The sequence below is a fragment of the Phascolarctos cinereus genome, unplaced genomic scaffold (genome assembly GCF_003287225.1).
Source record: "Phascolarctos cinereus isolate Bilbo 61053 unplaced genomic scaffold, phaCin_HiC Scaffold_4;HRSCAF=312, whole genome shotgun sequence".
NCBI lineage: Eukaryota > Metazoa > Chordata > Mammalia > Diprotodontia > Phascolarctidae > Phascolarctos > Phascolarctos cinereus.
Genome location: NW_027555847.1, coordinates 238,596,090 through 238,608,500, shown reverse-complemented (window position 1 = coordinate 238,608,500; position 12,411 = coordinate 238,596,090). Strand labels below are relative to the sequence as shown.

Here is a 12,411-nt window from a genome sequence, read left to right as displayed (position 1 = left end):
AATTTCTGAGGTCCTTTATATTTCTGATTCTCTGCTATGATCTCAAATAATCATGTTCCTGCTATAAGTTTTTTGGTTGCATAAATCACTCTGTCGAATTCATTTTCAGCAGTTTTTGGAAAATTCCTGGTTGAAACCCTTCTGGATAAATCCTTCTTGCGTGTGAACCTCTTTCATTATTCTTTATGGATTGAGAACTTAAATCTTTATTTGGAAATCTTTTTACCCAGGGTTTGACATATGCATTTTAAATAAAGCCTGGTAAAGGAAACATAGAATGGTACTAAGCACTCTCCTGTATCTAGATTGATGGTGTTCTAGTTCAATCCCTTTATATATGAGTAGATTTCAGTCATATAGCTAGTTACCAGCAGTAAGACTGGACTCCCAGGTAGTAGGCAAAGAGGGGTAGAGTGCTAGACCTGGAGTTAAGAAGACCTGAGTTCAAATCCAGTCTCACATGACTAACTGTATGACCCTGAGCAAATCATTCCTGACTGCCTCAGTTTCCTCATTTGTAAAATGGGGATAATGGTAACTCCTGCCTCCCAGGATTGTTGTAAAGATCAAATGAGATATTTGTAAAGCACTTTGTATAATGCCTGGCACATAGTAGGTGCTCAATAAATGCATGTTTCCTCTTCCTTTCCCCTCTCCCTTCTTCCTTCCCTTCCTTCCTCCTTTCCCCCTTCCTTCCCTTCTTTTTCTCCTTCTTCTCTCCCTCCCTACCTCCCTTCATTCCTTCCAGTAGGAATGAAGGTTATTTGTGCAGCCTCTGAGGCTAAGATGCAACAGTATATGGATTGATTCTCTTCCATCTGTGCTAATTTTGTGTTATAATCAATACCAGGAAAACAGCTTCTCTACCAGCCAGCACTGCAACCATTCACATGTGGAACCACTGGTCCAGTAAATAGAAATTTTGAATACTGTGGATAAGTTCACTTACCTTGACAGCATAGTCTCTAGGGCTGTCCACATAGATGATAAGGTCAATGCATGCTATGACCAGAACTAACTTAGCATTGGGAGGGGGGGCTTCAAAAGAAAGTATGAGAAGAGGTATCAGGCTGCATACCAGACTGAAGGTCTGCGGAGCCGTAGTGCTAACTACACTGTGGTATACCTGTGAAACCTGGATAGTATATCAGTGTCATGCCAGAAAACTGAACCGCTCCCACTTGAATTGTGTCAGGGATATCCTGAAGATTACCTGGCAAGATAAGTTACCCTATTACAGAGAGCCCAGCTCCAGGGGACAGCTAGGTGGCACAGTGGATAGAGCACTGGCCCTGAATTCAGGAGGACCTGAGTTCAAATCCTATCTCAGACACATAACACTTACTAGCTGTGTGACCCTGGGAAAGTCACTTAACCACATTGCCTAGCCAAAAAACCAAGAAACAAAACAGAGAGCCCAACTCCAATGGACTGGCCGCATAGTTCAAATGTCAAATACATACTTACTCAAAAGACTATTTTACATAGAATTCACACAGAGGTATGCATTCTCATGGAGGTCGATAAGTAAGGACACTCTTACAGTGTCTCTGAAGAGCTTTAGTATTGACCATGAGACGTGGGAAGCACTGGCACAGGACTCTGCAGTGTGATGTTCCCACATCAAAGAAGGTACTGTGCTCTATGAGCAAAGCATAATCATAGAAGTACAAAGGAAATGTGAGCTTTGCAAATCCAGGATCACTTCCACGCTAAAAGTTGTAATGAGCCTCTTGTGCCTGATCTGTGGTAGTGCCTTCCAAACTCGTGTTGGCCTCATCAGCTACAGCCAGACTGTACTCTGACTCCAACATTGTGTTGTCATTGGTCTTCTTTAAAAACTAATGATGAAAATCAACAAGGCTGTTTATTGGTACTTTGTATTCTCTGGCAGTAAAAATATATCTTAGTTTCTCAGAAAGTGGATGACTAAAATCCCAAGTATACAAATAAGATGAATCATACATATTTAGTTTAGTAACATGTATTTCTGATAACAACCTGTAGCACCTGAAGGAAGCAAATCTCAAAAATATTAATAGCTTCAGTGCGCTTTTTTTAGAGTAATACCTGCAGACTTACAAACATATTCAGGTTCTTATACTATATTCTGCCTATTTTCCAGGTAAATTGAATATACAAATAAAATTTCAAATTTATTGCATCTCTACACTTTCTCTTTCCTCCTGTCTTTCTCATCCTTTTTTCCCCAAATGAGAAAACTGAGGTTTAGACAAGTTATGTAGCTAGTTAGTATGAAAGCTGAGACTATAATCTAAGGCTCCTGAGACTGTAGGGAAAAATTACAGGATTTAGAGGCAAAGAACTTGGGTCCATATTCGAATTCTGCCACTTACTAACATGTATGCTATGGGCAAGTTTCCCAGATCTCAGTTTTCTCACCTTAAAATAATGAGGTTGGATTAGATAATCTCTTCTAGCTGTACATTAAGCTCCCTAAACTTGTCTCCCTGTCACAAGATGTTACTTCACTTTGGTGTTTGGTTGACTTTCTAGATGCTATAATACCTTGTGTTTGAAAATTTGTAGGCCCTCAGAAAACCCAGCGTAAGTGTCGGTTTTGTGCTTGTGAGATATTACTTTTCTTGACTGAGGTAGTTTGAAACTAAGTTTTAGAGTTTCTATCTTATTAAATTTAACTAGTACTAGACTTTCAGAAGAAGAACTAGACTTCTTTTGAAACATTATCAAGATCTGTAGATTTCTGAAATGTTTGTACACATTCACCACCACCACCACCCCCGAAATGTATAAAAATACAGAGGGCTCAGTGGGATGTTATTTTTAAATTTCTAGGGAAAGCTATCATAAAGCATTATAGTTTTAATTATTTTTTCCTAGATCAGTATCAGATATTAATTGGAGATTCACTAATAAATACATTAATTTGATGTCTCATCAACATGTGAGGTAGCCCTGAGTATTTGAAGGCTATGCTAGTGGAGCATAAGCTCTGCTAGGGCCTACTAAGGTAGGAAAGGCATCATGTAGAGGTATAGCAATTGATTGTATGACTCTTGGTACATAATGACCCACCCCAAGGCTCAGTTTTGGGGAAGGAGGAACATGATACAAAGTCATTTAACTACGCTTTTATCATTTTCTAAATGGTCACAAGCAATTAGAGACTATGTGAAAGTTTGAAGTACTGTGAACTTGAAATAAACTAAGCCCATTGAGGTAAATTTTAAATTTACAAAATCCACCCAACATCAACCTCTCTTCCCCTGTTTGCGCCTTTGAAAAGTCATCTTGTTTCAGGGCAGCTAGGTGGCGGAGTGGATAGGGCACCAGCCCTGAAGTCAGGAGGACCTGATTTCAAATTCGGCCTCTGACCAAACACTTGACACTTACTAGCCGTGTGACCCTAGGCAAGTCACTTAACCCCAATTGCCTAAAAAAAGAAGAAGAAAAGGAAAAGTCATCTTGTTTCAAAAAGTTTTCTAGCCCCAGCAGTCCCATTCACATTTAGTTATATATCATCCAATCCAAAAAACCATTAGTCTCAAAAGCGTCCTTTTATTCCCTAAGTTCATAGCACATGTAGTTCTGGTGGGCAACTAGATGGCACAGTAGATAGAACACTGAGCCTGGGGTCAGGAAGATTCATCATCTTAATAAATTCAAATCTAACCTTAGACACTAGCTGTACCAACCTGGACAAGTCATTTAACTCTGTTTGCCTCAGTTTCTTCATCTATAAAAGGAGATGGAGAAGGTAATGGCAAACCACTCCAGTATCTTTGCCAAGAAAACTCCAAATCGAATAATGAAGAGTAGAACATGACTGAAAATGACTGTATAACCACTCTAATTAAAGGACAAGTTTTACTAAGCTTAGGAAGACTTATTACCAAGTTTCCTATACAATGCTTAATTTTTCAGCCACAGTAACTTTAAACTACTATCTGCAAAGTTTTGATCTGTTGTCAGTGAAGAAGGTAGTACTCACACCATTGAAATAACTGATCCCTTCTAAGACATCTCTGAAAGTCTCATGATGGAAAATGCTATCCACATCCAGAGAAAGAACTATGGAGTTTAAATGAAGATAGAAACATCCTATTTGCTCTTTTTTTCCTTCTGTTTTGTTTTGTTTCTTCTTTCTTGTGGTTCCTCCTATTGGTTATAATTCCTTCTTTACAACATGACTAATATGAAAATGTGTTTAATAGGAATGTGTATGAAGAACCTGTATCAGATTGGGGAGGGAGACGGGAGGGAGAAAATTTAAAACTCAAAAGCTTATGGAAGTGATTGTTGAAAACTAAAAAATAAATTAATTAATTACATAAAAAAATTTTTTAAAAGACGTTACTGATCCTTAAAGTACTCAAGCAATCTGAAGTTGAACATATTGCTGCTCTCATTAGACTTAGTGTTTTGAAAAGGAAATGCTTACAATATTCTACCTTAAAACATAGTATACTAGAATAATATAAATATATACATATACATATATTTAACACATATATTCCTTTTGTTCACTGTTATCTTGTTGGAAGTAGGAAATAAGAACAGCTGAATTTATTTCCTTATTCTTATCAAAAATATAACTTTTGTTTTCTTCCTCTTTCCTCAAAAAGATTCTTTGTTCTAAGGCCTTGTTCTTGGAGGCCTAATTAAAGGGAGTAAAATATGAAAAATCTAGGCAGTGTAAAAACAAAAGATAACCACAAAAATCTATTTTAAAAAATATATAAAACATTCATATAAAAAACACAAGTACTGAGAAGTAACATACCAATCCTTTATGTATTATCTGTTTTTTTAACCAGTCAAGTCCGTCATCTCCAGAACCAGCTAGTCTTCCCGCAGAAGATCTAAGTACAAACTCCAATGGTCCTAAACCTGCAGAAATCATACTAGATGATGACAGAGAGGATCTTTTTGCAGGTAATTATCAGCAATATAACTTTTTAGTAGCCAAGTAAAGTATGTTTGTTAGATGGAATACTTTTTTAATACACATTTGCTAATTGTAGATAGTGTTTGAAATATTTGGTATCTGTGTAGCAAAACTGGGCATATTCCCAGTTGTTTTGTCAAAACATTGTTTTTGATAGTTGTGTAGAGGCAGAGCCAAGATGGCAGAGTAAAAGCTGTAATTCACTTGAGCTGTCCCCCAAACCTCTCCAAAGACTTATAAACAATGACTCTAAACAAATTCTAGAGCAGCAGAGCCCACAAGAAGACAGAGTGAAACAAATTTCCAGCCCAAGACTATCTGGATGGTCAATGGGAAAAGTCTGTTATACCAGGCTAGGAGAGGAGTACAGTTCAGTGTGGGCAGTGCAGACAAAGAGTAGGCCTCAGTGAACCTGGAGGAGGCCTCAGGGGACTGAATCAAGGGGAGCTGTGGTGGTTTCCAGACGTCTCAGACCACAAATGCCAGACAGCTTAGAAGGGCAGTAGGAAAGGTCTATTGGACCTGGGTGAGAGAGGAGCATGGTCCAGCCCTGGCCCTAGTGCAGCCCCTGGGCAGCAGCCACAATAGCAACGGCTGCTTCTGGAGCACTTGGCCCACAGATGGTGGAGAGATCGAGTGACTGATCAGGAGGGGATTGCAGGGATCTCTTTGCTGGTGCTGAGGAAGGATTCTCTTGCTTTGCCTGTGCTTGGATCTGGGTCCAGTCCTAGATAGCAGTCCTGGGACGAGGAGGAGCACTGGCATAGCAGAGCTTGTGGCCGAAGTGCAGAGGGGACCCTCCGTCTCATTTCCAGGGCAAAAAAGAGTGCTTGTAGTCACTCACAGACCAGAGAACAGGCTAGGAGAGGAGTAAACACCTCTCCTTAGGTCATATCTCCTTGGAATAACTGAAAACTTACAAGTTCCTAGAAATATCTCTGAAACTAGCTGCACAAAACCCTTGAAGCTTGGGACAGTGCACCCTCCACACTGGAAGCAGAACCTACCTTAACAAAGAGTTAAGTCAAGGAACTAGCTGGGAAGATGAGTAAATAGAGGAAAAAAATTCAGACTATAGAATCTTACTTTGGTAACAAGGAAGATCAAAACATACAACCAGAAGAAGACAACACAGTCAAAGCTCCTACATCCAGAACCCCTAAGAAAAATATTAATTGGTCTCAAGCCATGGAAGAGCTCAAAAAGGATTTTGAAAATCAGGTAAGAGAAATAGAGGAAAAATTGGGAAGAGAAATGAGAGTGACACAAGAAAATCATGAAAAATGAATCAATAGCTTGCTAAAGGAGACCCAGAAAAGTACTGAAGAAAGTAATACCTTTAAAAATACATTAGTCCAAATGGCAAAAAACTGTTTGAGGAGCCAATGAGGAGAAGAATTGCTTAAAAAAGCAGAATTGGCCAAATAGAAAACGAGGTCCAAAAGCTCACTGAGGAAAATAACTATTTAAAAATTAAAATGGGGCAAATGGAAGTTAATGACTCTATGAGAAATCAAGAAATTATAAAATAAAACCAAAAGAATAAAAAAATAGACAGTCTGAAATATCTCCCTGGAAAAACAACTGACTTAGGAAATAGATCCAGGAGACATAATTTAAAAATTATTGGACTGCCTGAAAGTCATGATCAAAAGAAAGGGCCTAGACATCATCCTTCAAGAAATTGTCAAGGAAAACTGCCCTGATATTCTAGAACCAGAGGGTAAAATAGAAATTGAAAAAATCTATTGATCACCTCCTGAAAGAGATCCCAAAAACAAAACCCCCAGAATATTATAGCCAAATTCCAGAGTTCCCAGGTCAAGGAGAAAATATTACAAACAGCCAGAAAGAAACAGTTCAAGTATTGTGGAAATACAGTCAGGATAACACAAGATTTAGCAGCCCAGAAAAACTGAGTGTAATCAATGAGGGGAAAAAAATTGATATTCAGTAAATGTAGAGAAATGTAATGCATTCTTGATGAAAAGACTAGAGCTAAATAGAAATTTGACTTTCAAATACAAGACTCAAGAGAAGCATGAAAAGGTAAACAGGAAAGAGAAATCATAAGGGACTTACTAAGTTGAACTGTTTATATTCCTGTGTGGAAAGATGATATTTGTAACTCATGAGACCTTTCTCATTGTTAGGGTAGTTGGAGGGAATATATACAGACATAGGGCACAGGGTGAGTTGAATACAAAGGGATGATATCTAAAAAAGAAAATTAAAGGGTGAGAGCTGAATGTACTGGGAGGAGAAAGGGTGAGAGGTAGAGTGAGGTAAATTATCTCACATAAAAGAGGCAAGAAGAAGTTTTTACAGTGGAGGGGAAGAAGGAGGAGGTGAGAAGGAATTAGTGAACTGTACTCTCATAAGATTTGGCTTAAGGAGGGAATAACAAACACACCCAATTCAGTACGGAAATCTATCTTACCTTACAGGAAAATAGAAAGGGAAGGCATTTGAGAGTGGGGGTGGAATAGAAGGGAGAACAGATTGGGTGAAAGGGGAATCAAAATGCAGACCATCATGGAATGAGGGGAGGGATGGGTAGAAAACCTGGAACTCAAAATCTTGTGGAAGTGAATATTGGAAACTAAAAATAAATAAATAAAGAGGGGGGGTAAAAATTTTTTTAAATGTTGCTCTTTCAGAAAAAATAATTAAAATTACAGTGATTTCTAGTTTTTCACAGATTGATTTAATGGATGGACATAAGATGATTATAATCTAGTATTTTACTCTAGTGCCTTATTGTCTCTGAATATTATGTTGTATGTAGATAGTTTTAAAAAATAGTTTGTGCTGATAAAAAAAAATTTTAATGAAAAGTACAATCAGTATTTTCCAGAATTCCATATATTTTGTGCAAAAAAAACTAACCACAATATATTTTTCTCAGTTGCTATTTGTTCTTCATTTTAAAAATTTGAGAATTAAATATTATAAAATGTGTTTAAAATATTATGTACATTTCAAATTAGTTTGTCCCATTTTCTAAAGTTTATGAGTATATAAATTGTGTAAGCATTTAATGCATATTCATTCATTTAGTCATACATAAATACATGCCAATGCAAGACTGGACCTGCTTTTCAATTTACAATCTTAGAGAGCTCTCTAGGGCACTGAGAGGTTAGATGATTTGCCCAATCACATAGCCAATGTGTATCTGAGTCAGAACTTGAACCTGGGTCTTCAGTAATCCAGTGAGTCCCTCAGTATACTGTGCTATTCTGCTTCTACCTTATAGCCAAACTACTCACTATACCAAGATACCTATCAAATGAATGATTACAACATAGCACACAACAGGCAGCTTATAGAAGGAATGAAAAGTAGAAAAGAGACCCAGATTCTAAATCTTCTGTTAGTAGATTAGTGGTTGGAGTTCTTCAGGAGCCTACATAGGCCACCTCTGTCATCTGTATCCGCTGGCTACAGAAGCCCTTCATTAGGTGCCACAGACAGTACTTGAAAATATGCTTCTTACCACCAATCCTTTGCCTTCCATAGGCCTAGCACAATACTCCTCCACTAGTCATTGTTGCCTCTTTTCCTTTCTCTTAGGACACCAGATTTGAAGGAGGGTCTATGTTCCTCAAAGATCCAGGTTGACTGTGAGATGCCACTGTGGTTGGGCCCATTCTTGACTCTTGTTAGGTTGGATTTATACCAGGAATATAGGCTTAGGTCAGTATTACGAAAATTGTAAACATGATACAACACATTAGTAACAAAAACAAAAATTGTATGGTTGTATCAACAAATTCTAAAAGAGATTGTGACAAAATAAAACACTTCATTTACATTAAAAATACTAAAAAGTCTAGGAATAGGTGGACCATTCCTTTATATGGAAAATAGTTTTTATCTAAAACCAACAACTTTTATTTATCTATAATGAAAAAGTGCTAAAGGTCTTTCCACTAAGATCAGGGGCAAACCAAAGATGCCTATCATTACCCTATTATTTGATATAATTCTAGAAATGATAGCTATAACATTAAGATGAGAAAGAATTTGAGGGAATAAGCCTAGGCCAAGAAGAAACAAAATTCTCACTTTTTTCCATGTGACATCACAGTTAATTTAGAGAACCCTAGCAATTCAACTAACAAATTAATTGAATTAACAACTTATAAAATGGCAGAATATAGAAGAAACCCGTAAAAATCTTCAGCTTTTGTATATATTACTAAGAGTAATATATGGGAACAGTAGTACTCTCAGTGGGATGAGATAGAAAAGGAATTCCATTCAGAATAACAGAATATACAAAGTATCTGGTAATCTAGCTACTCAGACACACAGAAGAATTATATAACACTTGTAAGACTACAAGACTTTTAAGAAATGCAGTTAAACAATTCAATAGAATAATCTAAATAATTGCTTATGTTACCTACACAGATTCAGTGCCTTACCAAAGACTTACTTCAGTTTGCATACGTCTTTGATTACAACAATCCTATCAGTAGAAAAAAATTTGAGGAACTGTATGTTTACTTATAAATTATATATAAGGTGTCCCAAAAATCTTACTGTAGTTTTAAATATTCAGTAAACCCAAGGATTCGTGATTTGACAAAACTACTGAGAAAACTGGAAAGAAGTACAGCAGAAATTAGGTTCAAACCAGTACCTCATACCATGTGCTATATAAGCTCCAAATCTATACATGACCTAGACATGAAAGGTCACATTACAAACTAGTGAGGAGAGCCAGGAAGCAGATGACCTTTCACAGCTGAGAATAGGGAGAAAAGTTCTTGACTAAAGAAGTTGCAGAGATCATTTAAATAAAAAGGACAATTTTGATTGCATACAATTGAAAGGTTTTAGCACAAAGAAAAGCAGTACATTTAAGAGTGAAATAAGTGACTGGGGAAAATATTTGTTGCAAATTATCCAGGCCATATAAGGAACTGATTCAAATGTATAAGAATGATAGCCATTCCCTAATAGATAAAGGAATGCAAGCAAATTAGCACAACTTGGAGGATCTGTGTCAGTCATATAAGGTTTCCAAAAATGACAAAAACAGTAGAATGACAGTTGGTAGAGAGACAGCAAGAAGACAGGCAAACTGGCACAATGTTAGTGTATTTGTCCAACCATTCTGGAAAACAGTCTGGGACTATGTCCCCCAAATCACTAAATTGTACATATTTTTTTACCTAGCAATTCCATGATTAAGCCTCTACCCAAAAGAAAGGGGGAAATACTTGTAGCAACTCTTTATTGTAGAAAAGAACTAAAAACACGGGGAAATGGTAATCAGTTGGGGAATAGCTGAACAGATATGGTAGTTGTATAAAAAGGAATATTATTCTGCTGAAAGAAATTATAAAATGGACTGTTTCAGAGAAACGTGGGAAGACTTGTATGAATTGATAAGAGTAAAATGAGCAGAACCAGGACATAATTTATATAGTAACAATAACATTGTAAAGAAAAACAACCTTAAAAGACTTGGAACTCTGATCTATGCAGTCACCAACTAAGGTTCCAGAGGACAGATGATAAAGCATGCATTCTACCTCCTGACAGAAGGATGATGAGACATATTTTTTGGACATGGCAGATGTGTGGATTTGTTTTGATTGACTGGTCTTATTTGATATAAGGGTTGTGCTTTTCCTTTTTTATTTGGGGAATAGGATTTCAGGGTATGGAAGGGGAACTTGTGTTAGTGGTACTGAAAAAAAAGAAGAGGGTAATTAAATTATGTGTGAGTATATATATATATATATATATATATATATGTGTGTGTGTGTATAGACATGTACATATGTAGACATATACACATATATGCATACATATATATGCAAAAGAAAACCTAACAGGACAAAGGCAAGTAGATGTCTTATTTAGAAGAAACATGTCAAATTTAGTACATACTTTAAAAAAAAAAAAGAAAGCAAGCTATACGAATAAAAAATGAGTGGTTTCCCATAGACTTGCGTTCTTTCCCTCTCTTTTCCCTCTTCTCTCTCCCCCACACACATATTCTTACCCTTTCTCACTCTTTCTCTGTTAAATTCAGGGGGAAAAAAACATGCAGTTTAAAAAAGTTTACTTACATGAGGAAATCCAGGAACTGGGGTTTTATTGTGGGGGGGGTCAGTGGAGGTAGAGACATGTATCGTTGAAATATACTACAAACCACTTGGGACCGAAAGAGGAAAAATAGATGAGTTTCAGTAGCCGTTTAGAAGCCTAGCCCAGAGACATACTCATGATGGGGGATTTCAGTTATTCAAACATCTGCTAGAGTACTCTCTCCTTCCTTCCTTTTCTTCTTCCCTTTCTCCTTCCTCCCTCTCTTTCTTATTTTTCTCTCCCTCTCTGCCACAAGCAGAGCAGATAGTAAATTTTTAGCTTATTTTTTGTAATTTCATCCTTCAAAAAGTAGCAGAACCAGCAGGCAGGAATTTTATTCTAGGTGTGATTTCCACTAATAGGGAGGAACTCTTTGTTGAGGTTTGGGGCACAGTGACCATGCCTAGCTGGAGTTTTTGTTAGAGGAAAGGAACTCTACACCTAGTTTGACATGCGTCTTAGATTTTGTGAAAGCACGTGTCAAAAGTTCCAAGGAAAAATAAAGTAGAATCCCATGGACTATTACTGGGGAAGTCAACCCAGAAGGGATGGAGCATATTCAAGAACAAAAATCTGAAAACACAAAGGTAAATAGTTTCTATTAAGGAGGAAATAAAGGATTAGTCTAAACAACCTGATGTAGATATGCAGATAATTCACCAAACAACATAGATTTGAGTTTTTGGGGGTTGGGCTATGGGGGTTAAGTGACCCAGGTCACACAGCTAGTGTTATGTGTCTGAGGCCGGATTTGAACTCAGGTCCTCATGAATCCAGGGCTGGTGCTATATCCACTGTGCCACCTAGTTGCTCCTAAACAATATAGATTTTAAAAAAGAAAACAGAAGGTGGAAGCTAGGCTAGGTAGCAGAAAATGAATTAAGAGCATAGTGTGGTCCTGTAAAAAACAGTTTCAGGAATGTTAAGACTCAGAATGAGCTATGGCTGTGGAGGGACTTGATTAACAAAAAAAGAGGTTTTTGTTTGTTTGATTTACATGTTTTGGGAGAAAAAGGAAGATCAGAGATGGAATAGGATTTTGTTTATGATAGATAAAATGATGATAGAAGGCTGAACTTCTCAATTCTTATTTTGATATATTTTTTTTTCTCTGCCTAAGAGAATGACCTTTACACTAGACATTACAATCAGTAATGACAGGGAGTGGGGTGGTTAGGATACTCAAGGAGATACTTGATACTCAAGTCATATGATATTAATAGTACTTGAGCTTCCCTTGATCATTTCAGGTAATCACCCCAGATTAGTACCTCCTTATATACTGAAAGAACTGGCAATTGTGATTTCTGGGCCACTATCAGTAATATGTGAAAGACTGGAGGACACAGATTTTCCAACAAAAAAGGTGG

General features: G+C 37.1%; 1 protein-coding gene across 3 annotated transcripts in view; it reads left to right on the top strand.

Moving 5' to 3' along the window:
• SNX2 (sorting nexin 2) overlaps window positions 1-12,411 on the top strand; it is a 68,490-nt gene that overhangs the window by 22,172 nt on the left and 33,907 nt on the right. For 2 of the 3 annotated variants that reach the window (XM_021009497.2, XM_021009498.2), the window contains exon 2: window positions 4,800-4,917. The exons of the other annotated variant lie outside the window; for it this stretch is intronic. In XM_021009497.2, coding sequence (XP_020865156.1) covers window positions 4,800-4,917 — 118 coding nt within the window. The remainder of the gene's footprint in view (window positions 1-4,799; window positions 4,918-12,411) is intronic. 3 annotated transcript variants of the gene reach the window in all.